This window comes from Gossypium hirsutum, chromosome D10 (assembly GCF_007990345.1).
Source record: "Gossypium hirsutum isolate 1008001.06 chromosome D10, Gossypium_hirsutum_v2.1, whole genome shotgun sequence".
Classification (NCBI taxonomy): domain Eukaryota; kingdom Viridiplantae; phylum Streptophyta; class Magnoliopsida; order Malvales; family Malvaceae; genus Gossypium; species Gossypium hirsutum.
In genome coordinates, this window is record NC_053446.1 from 9,721,932 (window position 1) to 9,748,687 (window position 26,756).

At 33.3% G+C, this 26,756-nt stretch overlaps 4 protein-coding genes across 4 annotated transcripts; all 4 read left to right on the plus strand.

Annotated features, from left to right (window-relative positions):
- Positions 1-324: 324 nt before the first annotated feature.
- On the plus strand, positions 325-4,935 carry LOC107914009 (probable metal-nicotianamine transporter YSL6). The gene is made up of 7 exons (XM_016842711.2): positions 325-891; positions 1,312-1,484; positions 1,868-1,965; positions 2,317-2,454; positions 2,946-3,135; positions 3,300-3,432; positions 3,818-4,935. The coding sequence occupies exons 1-7, from the start codon at positions 543-545 to the stop codon at positions 4,750-4,752; spliced, it is 2,016 nt and encodes a 671-aa protein (XP_016698200.2). The 5' UTR covers positions 325-542; the 3' UTR covers positions 4,753-4,935.
- Positions 4,936-14,499: 9,564 nt separating this feature from the next.
- On the plus strand, positions 14,500-16,255 carry LOC107914010 (transcription factor TCP20). Its single transcript, XM_016842712.2, has 2 exons — positions 14,500-15,911; positions 16,018-16,255. The coding sequence occupies exon 1, from the start codon at positions 14,800-14,802 to the stop codon at positions 15,700-15,702; it is 903 nt and encodes a 300-aa protein (XP_016698201.1). The 5' UTR covers positions 14,500-14,799; the 3' UTR covers positions 15,703-15,911; positions 16,018-16,255.
- A 3,158-nt stretch (positions 16,256-19,413) lies between these two features.
- Positions 19,414-20,127, plus strand: LOC107914714 (uncharacterized). Its single transcript, XM_016843729.2, has one exon. The coding sequence runs from the start codon at positions 19,592-19,594 to the stop codon at positions 20,015-20,017; it is 426 nt and encodes a 141-aa protein (XP_016699218.1). The 5' UTR covers positions 19,414-19,591; the 3' UTR covers positions 20,018-20,127.
- A 2,713-nt stretch (positions 20,128-22,840) lies between these two features.
- Positions 22,841-26,385, plus strand: LOC107914011 (mitochondrial phosphate carrier protein 3, mitochondrial). Its single transcript, XM_016842713.2, has 6 exons — positions 22,841-23,375; positions 24,759-25,120; positions 25,211-25,254; positions 25,453-25,667; positions 25,773-25,897; positions 25,978-26,385. The coding sequence occupies exons 1-6, from the start codon at positions 23,043-23,045 to the stop codon at positions 26,033-26,035; spliced, it is 1,137 nt and encodes a 378-aa protein (XP_016698202.1). The 5' UTR covers positions 22,841-23,042; the 3' UTR covers positions 26,036-26,385.
- Positions 26,386-26,756: the final 371 nt, after the last annotated feature.

The following is a 26,756-nucleotide window of genomic DNA, read 5'->3' on the forward strand; positions in this document are numbered from 1 at the left end:
AAATATTGTTGTTTGTATTAGGAGGATGTACATCTGAGTACGTTAAAACACATTTATAATCTAATTGGAGAGAGACTATAGGTAGATCTAAACATTTATATAAAAAAATTATTTTAATAAATTTTGTATAAAATATAAAGAATATTTGTTATCTTTTTTTAAAAAAATTAACTTATATCATCCATTCAATAAAAAAATAAATATTTAAAAAATAGTTTCCAATTAAGATAAAGATTTGGGCGGGGAATCCCCCGTAAATTCTGACACGGCACGCATGGGCTTCTGCTGTATAATAACTCAGAATGGAAGAGAAAACTATTTTCTAGTTTAGCCACGCGTCAGTCTACCACTGGACAAATCAACCTCCAAGGCTTACCATTGGTTGGATTTGCCAACAAACTTTTGAACGCAATTCCTTTTACCAAAATTTCCGTCCCTATTCAAACCAATCCAATTCCGCCAAAGACAAAAGAATTCTTCCCCATTAAATCCCCTTATCCGACTGAAAATATTCCCTAGAATCCGACCAGATCCGAAAAATCATGGGAACCGAGATATCGGAGCCGTTGATTCTCGACAAGGAAAGCATCGACGACGGTGCCGGCATCGAATCGGAGCTCGTCCCTGAATGGAAAGATCAAATAACGATCAGAGGGCTCGTGGTAAGCGCCTTGTTAGGGACGCTCTTTTGTATCATCACGCACAAGCTCAATTTAACCGTCGGGATTATTCCGTCGTTGAATGTCGGCGCCGGGTTGCTCGGATTCTTCTTTGTGAAGTCGTGGACCGGTTTTCTGACTAAGTTAGGGTTTCAAGTCTCACCTTTTACCAAACAAGAAAACACCGTCATTCAAACTTGCGTCGTGGCTTGTTATGGCCTTGCTTTTAGTGGTAAAATGCTAAAAAAAAGCCTTCAGCTTTTAACGAATTTGATCCTTCTTTTGGCAAAATTTGATTAAAATTCGTTATTGATTAAGAAATGATTAGCTTGTTTCTGTTCCGTTTAAAGCACTGTTAGCTTGATTTTGGCCGTTAAGTTTCGCTCTGGCGAAAAACGCCTCCAACTTTTAGTGAAATTAATCAGTTTTTAGCTCTAAATGATTAAGAAACGATTATTAGTATTATTAGTAAGGTTGTTAGAATTTCATATTATTGATTTAACTTAAAAGTATCGAAGAAGCTTAATTATCAGCGTTAAATTAAATAATTAAATGGACTGAGGAAGCCTAGATTTAGTGTTAAATTAAGTAATTAAATTGAATCTTAAGCTCACTATCTCCGTCTTCTGCCGTAATATCTTATCTTTGACAGGGGGGTTTGGGTCATATATGATTGCAATGGATGAGAGAACATATAAACTTATTGGTGCTGATTACCCTGGAAATCGAGCTGAAGATATTAAGAACCCGGGGTTAGGATGGATGACTGGTTTTCTCTTCGTTGTCAGCTTCCTCGGGCTGTTTAGTCTTACTCCCCTTCGTAAGGTACTGCTCTTGTTATAATCCTTATTATAAACTCCTTTTATGAGATAGTTTAGATTTCAGTTAAAGTTTCATTTTTGTTCTGAAAGTGATGTTCTCTGAACACTTAGTTTTATTCAAGTATCTGTGGCTGTAATTTTGGTTTAATTTTGGCATTGTTTATATTCAACCTTGTTGAATCGATTTTAAGTGTTACAGGTTTATACTTATCAGTAATTTTTTGTGCTTTGATTAAAAAAAACCTTGGTCATTTAGATGTGATAATATTTTGTTTATTGTTACGACCATCCTTTTACCAATACGAGTGCACTTCCAGAAGGTTTTCTCACAGTATGTGGTTGTAATATTCTAATTCAACCTTCTAATCTATCTTTGTATTGTATCAGGTAATGGTACTGGATTATAAACTTACATATCCAAGTGGGACTGCCACAGCAATGTTGATAAATAGTTTTCATACTCACTCTGGTGCTGAGCTTGCAGGGTACTTATTACATACATTGTGCTCATTATCTTTTCATAGATCTACATGCAGTTTCCATTGATGTAGCACTTAATCAGAAACTTAGTCGAAAGGAAATTCGTTTTTCTAATTAAGTTATCAAACTTAGATAATTAAGAATGGAAGGTCTATCTAGTTCTAACAATCATGCATTTATTAACATTAATGAAACAGCTGCTTAAATCATAACCTTTGCTTTATAAATAACTAGAGAGAACGGTGTTGACATTTAAAAACCACATTGTTTTTTCCGGATTATATATATACACACATACATCATACATCCAAACACACGCACACGCCAAAATATATAACATTTATGGTATTTTACAGGAAGCAAGTCAAGTGTCTTGGAAAATATCTAAGCATAAGTTTCATTTGGAGCTGTTTCAAGTGGTTTTTCAGTGGTATTGGCGATTCCTGTGGGTTTGATAATTTTCCCAGTTTCGGCTTAATGCTGTTCAGAAACACGTAAGTTCTCTCAGATTTAGTTTCTCATGTAAACTCCCACTTTTTCCTTTCTTCCCCTGTTGAAAGAATGCTCGTATATGTTAATAAGAATACTTGATCTTTCTTTTTGAATCACTATTCAAGGACAATGGGACCTTTATTACCATTAAATAGAGGTAAAGTTGATGGTAAAATATATGTGATGCATTATTTTATGTGTAATGAGTTGGTCCTTCGTAGGATTAATATGCTACCAGTTGAGGGAAAAGAACTAACAGAAAGAAAGAGGCCATAGAAAGATTTCAAACTTGATTAGCATGTATTCCAAAGCCATACATATGTCTATAATTCTAATGCATGCAAGATGTCATTTCTTGATTGATTTGTGCTAGTAGCTTGGCATGTAATCAGACATTAATTTGGATTTGAGTAAAATCTCATCAGCATGATTGATGATTTCTGTATTAAATGTTTTAATAATATTGTTGCCTTCACCTGACTCCCTCATGCAGGTTCTATTTTGACTTTAGTCCAACCTATGTTGGTTGTGGTCTTATTTGCCCCCACATAGTCAACTGCTCAGTTCTTCTTGGGGCTATCATATCGTGGGGTTTCCTCTGGCCCTTCATTTCTGCACATGCCGGTGATTGGTATCCTTCTGGCCTGGAAAGCAATAATTTTAAAGGTCTTTATGGGTATAAGGTACAGTTAAATTTTTTATGCTTTTGCTTCTGTTACTGTTGTGAAGAGTTTTGATGGTTCTGTCCGTCATCTTCTGGTTTTCTGCTCAGTCTTTTGTCCTAGTGGAAATGTTCTTTTCTCATAACTCATCTAAAGAGGTTTTCTGGGTCGTGACTTTTTCACAGGTCTTCATAGCTATTGCTCTTATCCTTGGGGATGGTCTTTACAACTTGATCAAGATAATATATATATCTGCAAAGGAAGTGTGCAACAAAAGCACCAAGCAGAGCAAGCTTCCTATTGTTAATGAAGTTATAGGTGAGGATGCCGTATTTTTTCTTTCTTTTGGCCATCTGTGAGGATGCCGTGGTTAGGCTGCTGCTTTGCATGCATTCTTTTGTGTTGTTCAGGTGCATGTATCTCTCGGTTTTGTTGCTTTTTTTCCTAGCTTTAGGAATAGTGAAGTCATAGTCACCGGAGAGTGGGTTCTACTAATATGACATTTGTTCATAGTTCTTGGTGAAAACTCATTGATAGATGCAACTTTAGTGCCTTAATTTGAATATGTAAGTTTGCCTTGTCAAAACTTCTGAATCTTTTCTGAACTTCTAGGCAAAATGTGTATGCAAGTATCTTTTTCATTGTTCATAAAGCATTCTGTCCTCCACTGTGGGTTTATTTAACTATTGTTGTGCTTCCGCAGATAATGAGAGTTCTAAAGTACTTGCAGAGCAGAGAAAAAGAGATGACATATTTCTTAAAGACAGGATACCAACTTGGTTTGCTGCTTCTGGATATGTGGCCTTGGCTGCTATATCAACAGCTACTATTCCAATAATCTTTCCATCTCTAAAGTGGTATTTGGTTCTTGTTTCATACATTATTGCCCCTGCTCTTGCCTTCTGCAACTCTTATGGAACTGGACTTACAGACTGGAACCTGTCTTCCACTTATGGGAAGATTGGTCTTTTCATCATAGCTTCCTTAGTCGGAAGCGATGGTGGAGTCATGGCTGGTTTGGCTGCCTGTGGGGTTATGATGTCTATTGTCTCCACCGCAGCTGATCTAATGCAAGATTTCAAGACGGGTTACCTTACTCTATCATCAGCCAAGTCTATGTTTGTGAGCCAGTTACTGGGAACAGCCATGGGATGTGTCATTGCTCCACTCACATTCTGGATGTTTTGGACTGCTTTTGAAGTTGGGTCACCTGAAGGTCCATACAAAGCACCTTATGCGGTGATATTCAGGGAAATGGCCATTCTTGGTATTGAGGGCTTCTCGGAACTTCCCAAGCATTGTTTGGCTTTATGTTTCGGATTCTTCATTGGTGCTGTTCTTGTAAACCTCTTGAGGGATGTGACTCCCAAGGAAATTTCACAGTTCATTCCTATTCCAATGGCTATGGCAGTTCCATTCTACATTGGAGCTTACTTTGCGGTCGACATGTTCGTTGGAACAGTAATCTTGTTTATATGGGAACGAATTAACCAGAAGGAAGCAGAGGATTACGCGGGTGCAGTTGCTTCAGGTTTAATTTGTGGTGACGGTATTTGGACAATACCATCAGCCATACTTTCTATCTTGAGGATCAATCCACCAATTTGCATGTACTTTGGGCCTTCTCTGAGTAGTTGATTAGGAAACCGACTGGCTATCATATGGAAGTGTATTGTATGAAGTGGAAGGTCAATTAGATTCTGTGTATATGTCTGTTCTTTTGTATATTTCCAATCGTGGATTATAAGACAACAATCTCTATCAAGTAATTGGATTCATCAGACGACTTATCTGAAATCTCAAAGTCGGTTTTACAAGTAACTTCTCTGTTCGTATGAACCACTAGCCCTAGCTATAGCATGAAAATTTACATTATCGTTGAATTTAGCATAATTTGGTTGGCTCCTGTAGTCATCCATCTGCTAGTGATGCTGTTTAAAAGTATAGATTGAATTTCAGCTTATATATTTTAGAAAGCCTTGTCAATTACTGTACTAGCTTTCTATATCATGACAGTTGACATTATTGTTGAATTTGGAGTGTGCTCTTGGTTTTTATTTTCTTTTTTTTTTAGTAAAGGGAAATTAAAAAAATGTCAATCATTGATAGGGGAAGAGTGATGGCTGTGTTTCTTATGAAAAATGAAGCAGTGGAGTGTGACATCCAGCTCTCCAAATCATTTAATTTTTATTGAAGAAAAAGTGTAAGAAATAATTGTAGCTAGCAATAGGAAGAATAGATAGGATTAGGGGAGAGCCGTGGTGCTGCCAATTAGAGATGGTTCTACCAAATTTGGAAGTTATGTTTGACTGATTGATGGAAACAAAAGCTGGGTGTGACTTTTTCTTTTGTTAAAATCAAGAAATCTCATCCAACATTTGTGGGTCTGATGTTGACATGCTTTAGAAAAAGCAGGTAAATTATTAAATTTTGGTGAATGAAAGATGATTGAAATTTTTTGGTGCTGGACGTTTGGTGCTCTTACCACCACCTAATTTTCAAGAATGATTGTACCACCCTATTTAACATAAACAACAATCAAGGCTTAGTATAGTTGCTAATAATATATATATTAATTTATATTCCTTATCCTACCTGTTGATGATGATTTAATTTAGTTTGACTTAAAAGATATATGAGAAAGAAGTCAACTCCAACCATGCCACTGAATTTACATCTATCACTCCACCCGTTATGAATAAAATTCGATTCGATTTAAAAATTTCGATAAAATTTTTTATTTTGAATTAATTAGTTCGAGTTATTTGAGTTAATCAAGTTATTCGGATTAACTTGAATAAAAAAAATTAAGATTTTTTGTTTAACTCGAATATGAATTACACAATTCGAGTTATCCGAATAAAAAAAGAAAAAATTACGTCGTTTTGATAAATGTTTACTTTTTTTAAAGTTAAAAGTCAAACCAATTAAGTTAAAAGACAAAACTACGTTGTTTTGATAAATGTTTACCTATTAAGTTAAAATGCAAAACCATCATATTATTTATGTAGTTAAATAATATTGTACTTCATCTACTAGTTAAATAATCGGTCTATGTAACCGCAATATTGAGTATAAATAATAGGATTCGTTAACTCGACTCGACTTGTCTTGAAATATTTTGACTCGATTCGATTCAATTAAAAAAAATTAAAATTGAGTTCGGTTGTTAAAATAGAATTCATTAACTCGACTAACTTGATCGAATACTCACCCCTAATTATACCTAGAAGACTAATGGCTCAATTTTGAAAAATTAAAATATTTAAAAATATATATAAACTAATGCGTAATATTAATAATAATTATTTATAAGACTATTGCAAAACCATTAAAAATAGCTAAAAGAAAAGGTGGATCAAATAAATGTTAATAGCTCGTACAATTTGTACAATTGTTCACAATGTCTCTTCATACTTGTCAATATTGTAAAAATTTAGAGTGTGTGAGAGAGGAAATAAGAAAGATTAAGAGAAAAGTGATCAATCTTGAAAGAAAAAAGCTATGGACTTTTTAGTTTTAGTGATTAGAGAGAGACTAATTTAATTTCATATAAATTAATTTGTTTTAAAAAAATTTTATTTGTGGGGTTATTTTTCTCAAAAAATATTGTGAGTTTAATTTCTTTTTTCTTTAATTAAAATTTATTTTTATAAAATACTTTTTTCACAAAAAAATCTAGTGGGATCAATTATAACGTTCCTACGCAAAACTGACCTTGTTCTATAAATACCTCTTTTCAATACTAGGGCAAAAGTATACTCATAAGAAGATACAAGATAACTTTATAAATCTTGTCAAAGCACTGCATCACATAAGAGGACCCATGCGATCTTTACATATAAATTTCATCACTTCTCTAACTTGATGAACACTTCCTCCTATCTCCATATGTTATCTCCTACAATGCCTCTAAGCTAACATCTGCCACTACTTACGATGTGAACCACTTCTATCTCGATAGCTCTTCATACATGTTAAAGTCTTGAACCGCCACCCTTATACTATTCTATGTATAGCTAAATTGTTATAACAAAATCATATACTTATTTTTTTTTTTTTATAAAGGGTGACATTCAATAAATTTAATATTTATAATTATTTCTTCTATTTTTAGATTACAATGTTTTTTTTTTTTACTCAAGTCTTGTTTAAGCAAGTTGGATATTGCCCTTGGTTATAAGTTGAAAACAAAAGTGTTCAGCCAGCCTTGGCTAATGCTATACATAGAATAGCATTGTAAATGCTTATAGCGTTGGAGCTAGAAATTTTACATTATGAGTCAAATTTTTAAAAATTAAAATGTCAGATAAATCAATATATGATATTATTAATGGCAAAACTATTACAAAATAATTAAAAATAACTGAAAGAATCATTAAATTATCTTCAAATGAATTTTGTGAGATTAATTGAACCCACAATTATTTATCAAAATTTTCTATTAACTTTTTTATTAATATTAATGAAATATATATATATTTAAAATTATTTCTTTTGAAAAATAAGAAACCAAACAAAAATTCAAAATAAAAAAAAAACATTGCTTTGCTGAATCTTATATTCATAGTGATTATATCATTTTCGTATTTTAAACATTCCTTTGAGACGGTAATCTTACGATGTCAATGTCCAAAACATGTAGATAATCTCAATTCCAACCCTTCTTTATGTAATCTTACATTTTGACCGGAATCTAAAATTTTGGTCAATTTTATCTTTTTGCTTTTATTAGTTTAAACAATTTCGTCATTTATTTTATGCACATAAATTAAAAAAATGTTCTTTTACTTTTCCTTTCAAAAGATAATTAACCCGCAAAAATCAATGTAATTCTATTCAAAATTTATTAATATTTATCAAAAGTCGATTGAGTTTTAGTTCAGTTGGTATCGGTATTATTGCCAATATAAGAAGATATGGGTTCAAATGCGCTAAATCATATTATCCTCTTCTTTAAAGGTTGGGAAGGAACTATGAGTAATTCTAACCATAAGAACCTTAATGTTACACTCGTACAAAAGGAAGTAAATAAAATACATATTTATCAAACCACATTACAAGTTTTAATATATCTATATATATTGTTCTCATTTCCCTTTTCATAATGAAAACCATTGATAAACCATATAAGCAAATTATCATAATTAAGTTGAATTGTTAAAAAAAGTTTCAATGGTGATCAATTAAATTCAAATATTAAAATTGATTAGTAATAAATATGATTTTCATCAATTATTATAAATTTATGAAAAAATTAGAGAGTTATCTATAACAAATATGAATTAATAAAATATTTTTTTAGGTAATCTTATATCTTGTCGATGAATGATCAAAATATTATATTTCAACCAAATGAAATATTTTAATGATCATGAAGATATGTTAAATAATTTCACACCCATGTAAATTTTAGGGATAATGTAATTTTTAGCTCTTGAACTTGAAAAATAAGTTCACATTGACCCCTGAACCTTTTTTTGATTCGTTTTGTCCCTTGAACTTAAAAATTATTACTCATTTAATCTCATTCTATTAATGGCCGTGAAAAAAAAATGGGGATAATGTAACTTTCGGCCCCTGAACTTGGCAAGTAGGGCCACATTGGCCCCTAAATTTAACAACTAGGTTCACCTTGGTATCTATACCTTTTTTTTTCAGTTTGGCACTTGAATTTGACAATTAAGTCCATTTTGATCATTGAACTTAAAAAATCTAAAAGTTTGATGATGTGGCCCATATGAGATTGTGCAAAATCATCACTTGAAAAAAAATTAGATGATGATGCGATACAATCTTAGAGTGTTATATTCAATGTTTTAATAACCAAACTGACGGTTGAACAGGTTAGACAACCAGTTCTCAATTCAACTAGTTCGATTAGTTCAACTATCGAACCAACAATAATTAAATAAATAATTAAAAAAGTCATAAAATCTAAAAAGCCAAGTAAAATCAGTTTTTTTTTTACATTTTTATATTTTATGAATTTTAATTATTTATTTAATTATTGTTGGTCTAACAGTCGAATCGATCTAACTAGTTGAAATCAAGAACTGGTGGTCTAACATGTTCAACCTTCGGTTTGCTTATTAAAACATTGAATAAGACACTTTTAGATTGTACCACATTATCATCTAAAAAAATTATTTTTAAAACTCAAAGTGTCACATCATCAAAATTTTAAAATTTTCAAGTTCAAGAATAATGAACCTAGTTGTCAAGTTCAAGTGCCAAAGTGAACAAAAAAAAGAGTAAGGTACCAAAGTGAATCTAGTTGTCAAGTTCAATGGCCAAAAGTTACATTATCCCCATTTTTTTCACTATCATTAACAAAATTGGCTTAAATGAATAACAATTTTTAAGTTCAGGAGTCAAATGGATAAAAAAAGTTAATGGGCCAATGTAGACTTACTTGTCAAGTTCAGGGGCCAAAGTTATATTATCCCTAAATTTTATTATAAAAAAATAGGGTAAACTATATTCGAGATCATTAAGCAATTGGTAAGTTTATGTTTTGGTCACTTATCTTCAGAAAGTTATAAAATTGTCATTAAACTATTCAAAAGTTTTCATTTAAATCAATGGACCGTTAAAATCACTACTGTATGGCCTTTTTTGTTCACACTGTCAGAACCAATCGAAAGTTCTCTTTTCCCTTCTTTTCTATAGTTCAGTTTTTTCATGAAACAACTTTGAATGTCACAAATCTACAAACCAAAACCCAATTAATTTTCTTCTCCAATCTTCAGAACTGATTTCTAGATCTACTTGAATCTAATGAATGTTTTTATATTAGTTGATGGATACCGATTCACCATATCAATTATCGAATCGTCGGTCGAAGCTCGCTAACCAAACTTTTTTTAATAAAAACTTAATATCCCTATGACTTAAATAAAAACTTTTGAATAGTTCAATGACTTAAATGAAAAGTGCCAAATAATTCAATGACCATTTTATAAATTTTTAAAATTAAAGAACCAAAACATCAACTTACTAAATATAGTTTACCATAAAAAAAATTAATGCTATCTATAAACAATATATAAAAGCCCAAGGGCTTTCATGACGCGTGCACCCACATTCTTTTCTCTTTTTTTGTCCTTCAAAGACAAATAATCAAATTTTAGTATTTGAGATTTTTAATTTATATATATATAGTGAATTACAATAATAGGGGCAATGCACAAACAACTAATGCTACTCGAACCCAAACCATTCCTGTAACGGTAAACATCCTTGATCATCAAGCTATCATATTGGGTTCATTTAATTTTTATATATTAATTTCATTTATATCAATATATTTATATATAAATGGAAAGCCTTAGGGTATTCTTACTTTGACACGTGTCTCGCCCTCTACTATGCTTAAATTTAAGATTAATCTTTATACTTTAATTTTTAACATAATTTGGTCATATATTTTATAATGTTGTTAGTTAGTTCAAATAGTTAATATTATTTACTGCTCTAATTAAATTTTATTTTTTACATAGATTCTTTAAATACCATTCAAGCAAAAAAAAATCGTATGATGAGTTAGAATAAGTATATTTTTTAAAAATTCACGTCAATTATCCAAATTATTAAGGGTGCTAATTATTTGGAATAACTAAGGACACAACTCTTTTTTTTTCTTCCTTTTTAGTCATTATAAGATAATGATAAATTTCTAACTATATATAAAAGAAACGCGCTAAGGGCCTTCCATTGTTGACACGTGTATGAATGAATCTCTCTCTCTTTTTCTTTGCATTATAAGAAAATGTTAAATGTTAATGTTAGTCTCTTTATTATGTTTGAATTTGAGATTTAATCTCTATATTTTAATTTTTAACTTAATTTGGTCTCTAAGTTTTTATAATGTTATTAGTTAGTCTAAAGAGTTAATATTGTTAATTTTTTTATTGAAATTTTATGTAATTATATATAATTTGAATGCTCGCTTTAGAGGCTGACACATATTTTGGTTGTCTTACTCTTTTTTTTGTTACTTATAAGATAATGGTCAAATTTTAAATTTGATCCCTATACCATGCTAAAACTTGGATTGAATCATATACTTTAATTTTTGACATAAATTAGTCCCTAAACTTTTATAATATCATTAGTTAGTTTAAATAATTAATGTTATTAATTATTTCAATTACAATGCCAACGTCATTTTTTTAAGAATACCATAATGCCATTCCTACCAAGAAAAAGTATTTTATCATGACGAGTTTAAATAGGTGTTTCTAAGAAAAAAATACGTCTACATTTTTAATGTATCCTCTCTCTTTTTTACATTATTACCAAGTCCTTTAAAAAAATTAAAATATCACATCAATGAATTTAATAAAAGAAATTTAATAAAGGTAATGATTAGAATCTTAATTTTTAAATTTAAAAAATAAAAGAATTAAAAATTTTAAAATAAAAGTAAAAAAACCAAATTTTAAATATGGTAAATATATAGAGAATTAAAGAATATTTAACACTTCTTAGAGATTTTTTTAAAAGTAAAATTGTAGGGTAAAATTAAGGGAGAGGTTTTCTTATTTCTACTATTAAATATATCAATTTAAGTTATTGTGTTATTTAAAAAAGGTAAATTATATAGATAATTATTTAATTATAAAAAAAATAATTTAAGAAATCAAACTAAAAAAATACTGTTTTTTTTAAATTACTAAATTAGGCTTTTTTTTTCAAAAAAATAACAAAAACGCTTTCATTTGGAAGTGTTTTTCCCCAATGACTACCCACCCAATGGCTATTTAAATAGTCATTAAAACCCAACAGTTAACTCCTTAATAATTTTTTTTCTATATAACATTTCTTTTTTCAATTTAATCTCACTTATCTCTCTCACATTCTCAAATATCTGTTGAATTTCTCTCAGTTCCCTCTTAATTTCTCACTAAATTTTTATTTCTCTCAACTTTCTTTTTTTATTTATTAAAATTGTATTAAAATTTTCTTAAATTATTTTTATATTACAATTTACTTCATGTTTTTCGAAATTAGTAATAACAATATCTCTAATCTGTTTGAATGAGAAGCACATTTCGATCGATCAATTGCAAATGATAAGAATATTTTTATCATATTTAATCTAATTTAATTTAAATAATTTGTCATTATACTGAAATTTAATATTTTGTATTTTTTATATGTAGTCTGAAGATTAGATTTTTGAGACGTATATTTGTAATTAATCCGCTCTTCCATTGTCCTTAATCAAATCATACTTGAGAGATACGAAATTTTTGCACGTGGCCCATATAGGTGGGGGGTATAAATTGGACCCCAAACTTGTAAGCACGTTGGTGGAAAGGTAGAGACCTAAGACGCATGCATTTCATCTTCCAGTCAGTGAGTGTATTATCACTCTTGAGGACGTGTAGTTACTGGTGGATCGATGGTAATGACTGGGTCTGTTGGGTTTCAATAACTATTTAAATAGCCGTCGGTGGAAAACCCTTTCGTTGGAAAGCATTTTCATTATTTCGGTCTAGTCCCGTAATTTTTTTGAAAAACCAGCCTAGTCTAGTAATTTTTTTAAAAATCGGTATTTTTCAAAAATTCATTTCAAAATAAAAGATTTGCAATTTAAGCACTCACGTTATATAACTTGGTCATTTTGATTACTTCAATTAAAATCTCAAACAACTAAACATGTCAGTTAAAAAACAGGTATAATAATAAATTTAACCTTCAATTTTTACATATTATATTATTTTAGTTATAATTTTAAGAAAAAAAAAGTAATCCTCAAAAGTACAAATCATCTCAAATTGATACTAATTTTAAAAAATTAAAGAAATATATCAATATATTTAAAAAATTTAAAAATAAATTTAAAAAATATAATAACAAATATTATAAAAAAAGTATTTTATTTCTTGACATTTTTGTGATTCTCTTCAACCTTTATCATTCAATGGCAGTTTCAGATCCTACTCATCAATACCTTCTTCAATGTTTAACCCAATCCATTCCTACCGACATAGCTTCCTCCATTATCATCTCTAAATCCAACCCTCCACATACTTCAGTTTTACGAGCTTACACTCGAAATGCCCGTTTCAACACTTCTTCAACCCCTAAACCAGTCATCGTCATCACTCCTTTTCCGCCGCCGTTATTTGTTCCTAAAAGCTTGGGTTTCAACTCAAAATTCGTAGCGGCAGCCATGATTACGGAGGGTTATCTTATGTTTTTGATAAACCCTTTTTTGTTCTCGATATGTTTAAATCTCCGGTCTGTTTCTGTTAATATGGCCGATGAAACAGCTTGGGTCGACGCCGGTGCTACACTCGGTGAACTTTTTTATAACATTTGGAAAAACAGTAAAGTTCATGGGTTTCGGGAGGGGGTTTGTCCAACTGTCGGCGTCGGTGGTCATTGAAGCGGTGCTGGACGGTTTGTTGGTTGGTCATGTCGTAGATGCTAAATTAGTTGACGTTAACGGAAAAATCCCTGACCGGAAAACCATGGGCGAAGATCTTTTTGGGCCGTAAGAGGCCGCGGAGCAGCCCGTTTCGGCGTTGTTTTATCTTATAAAATAAAATTCATCCCTGTAACGGAAACCGTCACCGTCTTCAGAATCGAAAGATCATAAATTGAAAACGCCAGCGATATAACATTCAAACGGCAATCCATTGCTTCGACGACGGACGAGAATCTTTTCATGAGAATGCTTTTACAACCGGTGGGGACAGCGTTTCTTGACATTTTTATACATTTTTTAAATTTATTATATTTTAAAAGATATGTATGTATTTTTATATATTTCAAATTAAGATTATCTCTAAATTTTGAAGATAAATTTTTTAAAATTAGTTGAGGGCTAAATTCGTTATTGTATTGATTTTTTAATTGTTATTTTAATTGAAGTGATCAAAATGATCAAATTATGTAACATAGGTGTTTAAATTGTAAATTTTTTATTTTAAGTGTATAAATGAAAAATTTTTAATAGTTGGGTCACTATAAATTTACAGTTTAAAAAAAATCAAGAATACCAAGTTGAAATAGAGAACTCTTGCCGGTTTGATGACGCAGTTTCTTATTGACTTACATTAATGGTATCAAATCAATTACGAAGACAACTCTGGATACAATGGTTAATGTGTAATTATTTTATTTTATAAAAAAAGAGTTAACATTTATTGTTTTTAAAAGCATAATTTGTTGATTAAGGAGTTAATATTTTTAAAATTTTTTATTTTGTAAATAAATTTTTATTTGAAATTAAATTATAATTAGAAATATAAAATTTAAAATAGTTTTATAAATATTAACTTATTTAATTATAAAGGGAATAATTTCATCCACTCCCTATCTTATAGGACCTTCCTAATTACTTTAACCGTAAAATTACAATGATATAAGAAAAGCTAGCAGTCAAACCCCCACCCTTTACGACAGTGAAAAAGAAGGGTAAGAAATAAGCAAGAAAGAGCCAGCCGGCTAAAGCATATACGAGAAAGAGGGGAAGAAAAATTGACATCTTGTAAAGTGAAATCAAGTTTAAAAATTTTGACATTTCGGGAGTGCTTTGGGATTTCAATAAATAATACTTCGTCTTCGGATTCCTTTGCCAAAAGCAGTGAAAACTTATGAAAGTTTAGGATTGTGTTTTTTCAGCTCACCTTGTATTTCAATCAAAGAGGGCTCCCTTTTTACTCGTTAATGGATCCCAAGGGTTCTAAGGAATTACCCAACTTCTTGAGCCTGCCAAAACAACCACAACAACAGCTTCAAAACATGGGTGAGAGCAAAACAGCTGAAACGAAGGATGTTGTTGTTGCAGATAAAGAAGAAGGGAAGAAACAACAGTTGGCCCCAAAGAGGAGTTCTAACAAGGACAGGCATATCAAAGTTGAAGGAAGAGGTAGAAGGATAAGGATGCCTGCCTTATGTGCAGCTAGGATCTTTCAGTTGACCAGGGAATTGGGTCACAAATCTGATGGGGAAACCATACAGTGGTTGTTACAACAAGCTGAACCATCGATAATAGCCGCCACGGGGAGCGGAACGATACCGGCATCTGCTTTGGCGGCTGCTGGAGCCTCAGTTTCACAGCAAGGGGGCTCTCTATCAGCGGGTTTGCACCAAAAGATGGAAGATTTAGGGGGGTCCAGTGTAGGGTCAGGGAGCAGTAGGACCAATTGGGGAATGGTTGGTGGCAATTTGGGAAGACCCCCTCATGTGGCAACAGGGTCATGGCCCCCAGTCAGTGGTTATGGGTTTCAGTCGTCATCTGCTCCATCTACAACAAATTTAGGCAGTGAAGGTTCTAATTATCTTCAAAAGATTGGGTTTCCTGGTTTTGACTTGACAGCTACTACCATGGGTCAGATGAGTTTCACCTCAATGCTGGGTGCGGCTAACCAACAGCTCCCTGGTTTGGAACTTGGGTTGTCTCAAGAAGGTCATTTTGGGGTTCTAAATCCTCAAGCCTTGACCCAGATTTATCAGCAGATGGGGCAGGCGAGAGTGCATCAGCAACAGCAACAGCAGAACCACCATCACCACCACCACCACCACAACCAGCCCTCTGCTAAAGATGATTCCGAAGGATCAGGCGAGTAAAGTTATCAACTTTGGGAGCAAGATCAAAAAGTAGCATGGCTGAGAGAGGATGACCTCCTTTTCTTGTAATGCTTTTCAATATTGTATAATTGGAGAAAAAAAAATAGTGAGAAAAAATGGATAATTTGCCTCTCAGAAACTATGGTGATTGGATGGATATTTTTGCCCCCTTCTTTCTGCACTGCATCACCCGGATTTCCATTACAGAGGTGCTTTTTTCTTGATTCTTGCCTTTTGTTGAACTAGCATCCTCCACAGCTCTCAAAGAAGTTTTAACTGTTTCATGCCTTGTTGCTTTTGCTGTGGAATGTGCAGGTGGAGCTTTGGACAGCCTAGTAGCTTGGTTTTGGGCTTATCTTCTGGTTTGATTCATAGGTGTGTTGATTAGTACAAGGCAAATTTAATTGTCTTCTTCTCTAGGTCTGGATGGAGTTGTAATCAGTTGTTTGTGAAATTAAAAATAGCAATTTGTTGTCATGCATGTCCAGTTTCTTCTTATATGAAGTAAGAACTCTTATTTCTCTAGAAGAAATAAAGTGCAAATTATTGATTATATCTGGATGCCAAAAGCTTTCATTTTTCCTACAATAGAAAGTCTGCTAACAAATATGAACCTAGTTCTTATGTCATCACTTCGCAGTTGTTCTTTTCTGCTGATCTTACCTTTTCGGGAAAACTGTTTCAGCTTATTTCCTTCTTTGTTGAGCCCCATATATAACTTTTTCTCTATTTATAATTCCTAAAGTTTTCATCACCCAATTAATGTTTATTTATGGAATTTGTATCTACCCACTGCTTGACTTATAAGAGAACATCACTTAGTATGTCTTATTAACTATTTTCTAGTTGATGTTGAGCAAAGATTATATATGTGAGCGTTGTCTCAAGATTTCTGCAAAATTCTTTGGCAAACTCAGATTTCTTTAAGCCATCATATGAATTATTCTAGAAAGCGTTTTATGCAAAGGATGACTCATGACTGACCCTTTTAAACTGGTGCAGTTTCAGGCAGTCTTCGTTTTCCAAACTGTCATAATTTACCTTTTCTAGCTCAGACCATTCATAGTACTTAATGAAACAATTGGATTCAACGTAAAAGTGTCAGTGATAGCAAATGTCCTGCTTTTGCCTTCTTCAACTGCAGTTTCTAACCTTGGGGCAACCTAAAATCTCTAAAAGCCTAGTGTTCTTCAATGCTTGTGTGGTGAAAAAGTGCTTTTGCTATTCCAAAAGCATTGAAAATGCCCCCTAATAATCTCCTATTTCCAAGTTGATGAGTAGTTATTGCATCAAACGGCTTAAGAATCCTCGACTAAAGCTGTTAAATAACCATAGAACCACTTCTTTTACGAAACTTCAGGAGTTTTCTTTTGCCTAAGAGTTTTGTTCATCAACTTTAAATGACGATACTCTCTCAATTCTACCCATTGTTTTGAGCTTTCTACTCGCATGCATGTTTGAAGTGAATCAGTAAAAACATTTAGGACCGGGAGAAGTGGAGCATTCATGTCTGATTCTTCCCTTCTGCTGATAGAATCCTTTCACTCTTGCATGTTGAGGTTATTTTCTTTATAAACTAGTGTTCAATAAGTAGCAAAATGACATCTCTTTTGTTGCTGCTGCCTCTCTTGTAATTTAATAAGGTTCAGGTTGAGTTCTCCTTGTTGGATTGCCATCTCCCATTGTTGATTTTTGTTCAGTAATTTCATTTGAAATCTATGACTGTTTTAATGTTCTTCCTATTTTTGGTGTCCTGGCAATGAAGACTTATTGTGAATACTCTAATACCAAGAGAGCCTTCTTTTTTTTCCTTGGTTTGTGAGAACTCATGGACTCTAGCACAAAGCAAAGTTGACAAATTTGATTAGTTTTGTTCCCTAAAATACTTAAAAAGTAACATTTTATCAAATAAATAATTTACGATCAAGAACTTAAAACAGAAAGTCAAAGGAAATAGAGCAAGAATGGCACTTCCTAACATGTCACTTGAAAGAAATCAGCAATGTGAAACTACAGTGGTCCTTGCATTTTTGGAAGTTGGAGATTTTGAGTGTATTTAAATTGACTGTTGAGGTTAAATTTGTGCTCCACCATTTCTGCAATTCGCAATCAAGTCTTTGTCTTTATTTGCTGCGTTTGTAGGTAGAGTATCTTAATGTTGTAGTTTTCCTTGAAGCATTCATTGTTATTCACTCCTAGTGGCAGCCTTTCAGGTTGACTATTCTCACACATTTTCTTGTGCTGCATGACTTATAGCTATAGGACATAATATTTGGTTGTATTATTTTTTGCCACCTCCTTATTACCGTCTCCTAGGGTGCAATTAGCCTGCCCAATAATTAAATTTGTTCAGCAATATCTAGTTAAAACATTGAGGTGTCCCTCAACATATTTGGTATTGATTTTCATCGAGGTTTTATTTCTTAATTTTACGAAATTTTAATAGATTCACAAATTGAGAGTATCTCGAAATACTTGAATAGATGAAATCTTAAAAACGAAAGAGTTTATGCATAGTTAGACTTGACATTATAACTTATAGCATTTGATGGGGAGGACAGTACTACTCATTGTATCATCTTCCCTCATAAATATAGATCATAGAGGTTGAGTCCAACCATGCACAAAATATTCCCACTCAACAGAGTTGGGAAACAAAACCCAATCAAAGACTATTACGACCCACCACACACACGTTCTTGGAAGTCCAAGGCAGCCATGACATTGAAGAAGTTGCTTGTTGAAATTGTTTGTGTGTATAAAATATGTATGACCCCGATTCTTACTCTTTCTTTTTCCAAGGTTAAGAGTAGTAACATGTTTGTTGTTTGCCTGAATTCCAAGAATCATGTGCATTCAGTTCATTTCAGCTTTTGTTTTACCTGAAAAAGAGAAGTTTAACCTTTTCATCTCAAAATTTTGGATAATTTTGGACAGTGGAACTTGTTTATTAGTATCTTAAAAAGAAGAGAAAAAGAACTTTTTTTTTAATGTGACAGACAAAGCCTAGTGCAAGAAAAACGAGGTAGAAACGGGACATTAAATCAGAAGACGAGTGAATGCCAATGACAAAAGCCAAAAGGGAACTGCCTTTGCCTTTTGTCTGTCTTCAATTCTTTTTTTTTTTTTGAAAGATTTGTCATTCTTTATTGAATTGCAGGAACTGAATTAGTAAGTCTTTTTTTTAATAAGTTGTTAATTGCCATTCACAAGTCTAGAAATGGGGAACCCTTGCAAGTAAAGGGCAATACCTCAAGAAATGAGATAACTAAGACAGATATTACTTGAAAAAAATAAAATAAAATAAAATAAAAACATGATAAAAACACATTCAAAAAGATTTGACCTCAATTTAAGTCCTTCATATCCTATGTAAAATTTTTTTTATTTCGGCCATGAACCCGAACGTCCAGTTGAGAGTTGAGCACATCTTACTGAGAAGGCCCAAATGAGCAGACAGGATTCCACTGTTGAATGATGTAATATCCAAGTCTGTAATTACCATCTTTACAAAAAACTCCCATGACTAAAATACAGTCTTACTAACTGAATGCTAAGGGGCCTATTGTAATTTACAAATGAAATTCTGAGCTTTTAAGTGGTAAACCACATGGATACAGCAAAAAGTAAAAACAAAACAAAAATAATAATAGAACAGGTTGAGGCCTCTTTGTACAAAATCCAAGAGCTTAATCATGTGGCAGACAAGCAGGCATTCGCCGACAAACACACACATATATAATAAAAGAGAAAGGGCAGAGAATCTTACCACTCTTCTTTAACCCCAACCCACCGAACAGATCAAGGAAACAAATAACCACAAAGGCTTTAATAATTATGCCTTAAATTTTAGGTAGAAATTTGACATTTCCACAGCGTGTCTCGTGAGATGCTGCTGCAGCAACCACACCCAACCCTCAGCTCTTTATCCTCCTATCTTTCCCCATATTCAGATACAGATAAGAGATTACTTTCCTTCACTACTTTTGCAGCTGACATCCATGGCTACTCTAAATTGTTTGCTGTTGTTGTACCATTGGTCATCATCTTTTCTAGTTTGCAAATTGTCACCAGTAAGCATGCTATTTCAGCCTCTCCAGCTGGTTCCCCATATGTGAATGCACCCAATATGTCCTCATTTTTCCCTTCTCAAGCTCCCCCACAGTGGCCAGATTCAGGAGCCTTTGGACCCATACCATCTTCAGGCGAGTTTGTGGGGAAGAGTTCTTGTACTTCAGCTAAGCCTGATGTTGCCATTCTTGTTCTTCTGCAACTCTTTTTCTTACTTGTAATGAGATTCGTTTCCACTGTTTAAACATATGTGTATGTAGTTTAAAATAACTAGTAATCTCATCTGAGATGCTTGGCTGCTGTTGTTTTACTACTGTATTAGTGTATGCAAATTTCAGGATAAACTGATTTCTAGATTCTTGTAACAATCCCCACTTTTCGTCTCTTGCAAATTTTCATACCGTAAAGCAAAGTTGATCAGTATTAGTATTTTAAATATGAAATTATATATTTTGTTGAGGAATAAATGATATGATGGCCTTCAAAGAGTTATTGGTCCACGAACATGAAAATGATGGAAATGTTACAAATAGACAAGTTTTTGTTGAGTCACTTGCTTTCATATCCTATGTTGCTTGGACTCAAGGTGAGTGTCGGGATACTCGAGATTTTTCTAACTTAGATCACATCCCTTATCTATCAGTGCTTGAGTTGTGATTATAGGGAGAAAGTGAAGGAATGGTTAGAGAAGTGGGTTTTGGAAATACAAGCCAAGGGAGACGATTTGACCTTGCAGGTTCATAGGGAGAAGTTGGTATCTACATTTTTGGAAGATGTTCAAAGCGATCTGACTTCCTGGATGCATATGAATTGTTGGATAACAAAAGATTGCATTACAATATTTGACTTTTTAAGTCTCAAAAACAGTGCTCAAAGCCCCACTAACAAGGTTTCATATCACTGTATATTGGTTATTTAACTGACAGAAGAGTAGCCAATTTGAGTGTGATAGCCATAGCCCATAGGGGTTCATGTTCCTTATGGATATATTCAGTAGGAATACATAAATATAGATAAGGGAAATCAGCACAAAAACAACGAAAAAATCACCTCCACAACTAGGATTACTGTTCCAAGCTAACAGATTTAGCCCAAACAATGATATCCGACCAATTATCCTAAAACAAAACATGCAAAATACTGCTGGGAATAACATAAAAATTAGCATATTTTGCACTCAACAGGACTACCCCAACAAGGTTACGATACAAATTTTGTTAGGGGCGAAATTAAATTTTAATTTTTAATAAGTTATATTTTTATAAATTTTAAAGAATTAAATTAAAATTTTATTATTTTTAAGAGGATTAAAGTAAAAATTTATTTTTACTAATTTAAAATTTTAAATTTTTTAAAAGACTTAAATTGATAATTTTTTATTTTAAAGGTGCCCTGCAAGCCTCCCTAGATAGACCATGGTTACGAGCCACCCTATTTGTATTTCGGCTTTAGCTTCCCAACGATATTTTCAATTCTTCTTAAAGTTTTTTCATGTATTAGCAGGGCATACCTAGGGCTAGACCCTAAAATGAAAATATTTCATATTAAATTTTTAAAAATTTTAAATTTATAAAGATAAAATTATACTTTAGCCCCTTTAAAAATAATAAAAATTTAATTTAATTTTTTAAAATTATAAAAATAATAAATTCTATTTTTATTATTATAAAAATTAGAATTTAATTTCCACCTCTAAAAAATTTTCCTTCACTACTTCATCTGTATTAGGACACTCATGTCAGAATGTGTATCGAAATACAAGTTCCGCACAATGAAATTTGGATTTCGTAACAAGAAGAAACCAAGCATGTGCTGACAGCTTAAGTCTCCCAAGAACAGGGCGAGAATGCGATTCCCAGTATATCTGTTAAAAAAAACAATCTAAAAAATAAAAATGATTTTTAAAATATACACAAAAAAATTCATTTATTATTTGTTGCCAAGTCAACAGATAAATTTATCAGCATTCATGCTTTGGAGTAGATTGATATACATGGAAGAAAATACAAGTATTAAATTGTACAAATTTTTTATACAAATATCACATTCCATTACGTATCTAATTTTTATTTTCCTGTCTTGTGGTGTGGTTGGAGGTGCCGTCAGAGTTGACCAATGAAGAGCGAGTCCAGCTAACTCCAGCCGGAATCAGCCTCGGGGTTAGGAAAACAAGGTTAAATTTCAGAGGACGTCCTTGGAATGTTTATTTTCTGTAAATTTAGCCCCTCTATTATTATTATTATTATTAATCTCAAATTTGATTCATTAATTTTTCTTGAATTGTTCAAATTTGCCTTAAATGATAGATTACGTTTGCTTCGTTATTGATTTTAACGTGGCTTTTGAGTAATTTACATATAGAATATGCTGGTACAAATTCAATCAAAATTAATGACGGAAACAATACAAATTTAATCTAAAAGAGTTAATATATCATTTGGTACTTGAGTTTTGTTTTAAGGTTTAATTTGGTACGTAGGGTTACAATTTGGTTTTAATGTTCAAATTGGCACTCACACCAAACATCACCGCTTGGCTCAATGAATATTTTGTACAGAAAAAACTCAATTACCAAATTGAATCTTGAAGCTAAATTCAAAAACTTAAATGAGATTAGTGGAGAAGCCAGGGGGTTGGCAGAGACCCCGACCTCCCCTAAAATGAATTGTATTTCATTTAGACCATTTTAAAATTTATAAAATTTTAAATTAGTAATGATAAAATTACACTTTGACCCTCAAAATGATAAAAATCTGATTTAATCATTTACAAATTATAAAGATATAAACTATTAAAATAATAAAAATATACAATTAATTCTGACCCCTCAAAAATTTTTTTGATTCTGCCCCCTGAATGGGATAAAAAATTAAGTATCAATTTGTAAAAGAGACAGATACTAAATTGAATTTTTTTTACCAAACCAAGCTTTGAAACCAAACTCAAGTACCAAGGTAGACTAAAAAACTCATACACTAAATTGAATATTAAAGCTAAATTTAGGTTCCAAATACTATATTACCCCTATAAAAAAAGATTGACCATTTTCGTAATTAACGTGAAATGACATGGTCAATTAGGTATGGTGCGTATAAATCACGCGAGGGTTTTCTTTCCCATTTCCTTCGCAGTGCCCAAAATAAAGCCGGAAACATCTGAGTCCTAACACAGCGTTTGGCAAGCGAGAGAAACAAAATCCGAAGGGAATCCCAATTTCTTCGCTCTTCATTTCTCCCGATTCCATTTCTCCGTTTTTTTCACCTCCGGCAATGGCTACCAAATCTGATTCTTTCAAACAATCCCTTCTCCCTAGCTTCCTTTACTCTTCTTCCCCCAACTCATTCTCTCTGGATCGGCTCCTCAACGCCAACAGCCCTGCTTTCTCTGCTTCGCGCTCCACTATACCCGATGCTCCTGCGGCCTCTTCCTCGCCATCGATCAAGGCGAGAACTTTCATGATCCCCTCCCCCAATGAGCCCGGGAAGAAGATCGAGATGTATTCGCCTCAGTTCTACGCTGCTTGTACCTTTGGCGGTATCCTTAGCTGTGGTCTCACTCACATGGCCGTTACTCCTCTTGACCTCGTCAAGTGTAATATGCAGGTTTACAGATCTGGCTCTCTCTTTTTTTTTAACCTTCTATTGTTGTTTATTTTTTTGCTAGATTTTTAAGATTAGATCTGAGCTGAGCTTGTTTTTCGCTTGAGAATTTTGATTGACAAGTTGTTTGCTTATGAGATTGCTGCCTAGTTTTTACTGCTTCAGTTCCAGTACTAAAATCACTGTCTGTCGTTTTTATTGATGATCAAGGCTTCTGTCCCTTCGACGTTGGTACCTTGTATTTCAAGTTTTTCTTTTTAGGATGTCATTTATAGGAATACGGAACTATTTAGGAGTATAATTTCGGTTGCAATTGAGACTTGATTTTTTTTGTTCAAATCTCTCAACTGTTATCTTGTATTAGATCCTTGTTGATACAAAGTCTGGTTGCGAAGAAGGAATGGAGGTCTATACGGTGGACGAGAGGTAGTAGGATAAGTGTTTATGTGCTGTGGACGTGGTTTAACGGAGTAACACAATATGAAGTATCTTGGGGAAGAAGGTGATGGAATGGGGTTATTTTTATCCTTTAAGATACGATCTTGTGTGGGAAGCTCTGTGTTGTCAAAGGGGCAAGGTGCACTTTAGGTGCTTGAGCTCTTACATTGCCTCAGGCGCAAGGTGGAAAATTCACTAGTCTGATTGAATTACAGCACAATATGTATGTGTTTTTTTCCGTGTCTATATATCTAGCATAAGATATAATAAACTCTAAAGTTGAAGACTCAAATATTGAGAAGTATGAAGTTTAATACTATCCATTTCTTACTAGTGAAGGTATGTCTAATGAAAAAAAGTGAAAAAAAATAAAAGAAATTAAAGAGAACTTTAATGAGGCTTTTCATTCCTTGCCAAAAAGAACACGCCTTTACAAAACTGGGGAAGCTGCTTGTGCCATGTAGGGCTTCAACATGTGCTCTTGGATGTGAAGGGAGTATACATTGTCCTGCTAATCGGTCCCACTTGGATCCCTAAGTGATTGACTAATGTCTTAAGTGTCCTTGCATGTAATGCCTTGTCTTCAAGAGAATCAGCCACTATAATCATACATTAGACCTTTACGCAGAAAGGAATCAGGTCCTCGTTATCCTTGGCATGGGATTGTACCTCATTTATTCCTGTTGAGATATCTGGTTTGTCCTTGCCTTTTTTAGTCCTAGGCCCAAATATAATTTCCTGGAATACTTGTTTTTGTTTTTATGCAGTTAATCTAGCTTTTTATTATACTGTAATGGTTGATATTTAGAGCACCTGATGACTTTTTTGTCATACATAGACTTAAATTTTATAGAACAGTTAATGTTACTTTGTTGATTTGTTTTTATTTAACCTATAATTAGTAAGGTGAATGATCTAAGTTGACTGACATAAGGAATGTTTTGCCAGATTGACCCTGCAAAGTACAAGAGTATTTCATCTGGTTTTGGAGTTCTACTAAAGGAGCAAGGAGTGAGAGGCTTCTTCCGTGGTTGGGTTCCTACCCTTCTTGGTTACAGCGCACAGGGTGCTTGCAAGTTTGGATTCTATGAGTTCTTCAAGAAGTACTATTCTGACCTTGCTGGACCTGAATACTTTGCCAAGTACAAGACTCTCATCTATCTTGCCGGCTCTGCATCTGCTGAGGTGATTGCTGATGTTGCACTTTGCCCCTTTGAGGCAGTCAAGGTCAGGGTTCAAACCCAGCCTGGTTTTGCTAGGGGTCTGTCTGATGGTCTTCCCAAGTTTGTCAGATCTGAAGGTGCTCTCGGGTATGCTCCTATGCGCTATGTTAAATTTTCCTTTTAAATAATACAAGGAAACGTCTGTCAGAATGAGCTTTTAACTATTTCCCTTTGCAGATTGTACAAGGGTATTGTTCCTCTTTGGGGCCGACAGATTCCATGTAAGTTTTCCATGTACAGTTTGCTGAGTACTGCCTTTATTATCATTTATCATTGCTTGGGAACTTGTACTTTTATTTGGTCATGCCTTCTTTTCCCTTTCCCCCTTCTCTCTAACCCACTTTTTCTGTTCTTAGTTCTAGCATTTGCTAAGTGCAGCAAAGTGTAAGATGTATTTGTTTGATCTTTCTTTGTTTCAGATACCATGATGAAATTTGCTTCTTTTGAAACTATTGTTGAGATGATCTACAAGTATGGTATTCCCACTCCCAAGGAGCAGTGCAGCAAAAATCTGCAGCTTGGTGTTAGTTTTGCTGGTGGTTATGTTGCTGGTGTCTTCTGTGCTATTGTTTCGCATCCTGCTGACAACCTTGTCTCCTTCCTTAACAATGCCAAAGGAGCAACTGTTGGGGATGTAAGTTCTGTGCCTTGGATGATCCGTTTGATATTTAATTCTCATTTATGAAGCAGTTTTTTTTTTACTTTACCTTGACCCTTTTACTATCTCTTGGCAATGTAGGCTGTGAAGAAGCTTGGATTATGGGGTCTGTTTACCCGTGGTCTTCCCCTCCGTATTGTGATGATTGGAACTCTAACTGGAGCTCAGTGGGGTATCTATGATGCTTTCAAAGTGTTTGTGGGGCTGTAAGTTCTTCCCAGCACTAGACTCGGTTAATATACATGCTTTTGTGGTTTATGCTAATGTTTTTTCTGCAATCCTTCAGGCCAACTACTGGTGGTGTTGCTCCTGTGCCTGCTGCTGTGGAGCTTGCCAAGGTATAGAATGTTGGAAAACCTGTTGTCATGGGGGACAAGTAAACATAGGATTGCTGGAATGGTTTGTCAAGCTGGTGGAAGGATATTCTTTTTTGCGTTGAGAACATTTTTATCAAGTCGCTCTGTTTTGGAAAAAACTGTTGGTTTTAGGAGAGGATGGTTTTGATCTCATCCTCCAAATTACGGAGACTAATTATTTTTGTAATAGTTAGATCATAAATGAAATTTCATTTGAAGATCAATCCCCCCCTTCTGTAGCAGTTAAAAATAAGGAGCAGATGCAGATGGGGACGATACTGCCTACTTTACCTTCTTAAGCAAGCTTTTTAATGTAATATTGAGAACTTTTGTTCGGCTTTCTTTGAGTAAGGCATCTCACTCTCTCTCTCTGCAAAAAAATATTTATTACATTTTTAGATATTTTTCATGGAGGTTACAAGTAGTTATTCATAGAAAAGACGGTGCACCTTAGCGGGTTGTTTCACATGACCGCAATCGCACCACCCCAACCCAATCAGCTCTTTCAACGTTATAAAAATCTCGCTTTGTCGCCATTTTCTTGCTCAAAGTTAGCAAAAGTTTAGTCGCCATCAAGAAACTTAAATTGACTTTGTGTTTGAGTCAGATAACCAGAGCGGTGAATTAGTAGTGTTTGATACAAACCTCTAATGTTATTAAGTGATCTAAATTCTTATTTAAATAAAATACAGTGGTAAAATAAAATAAA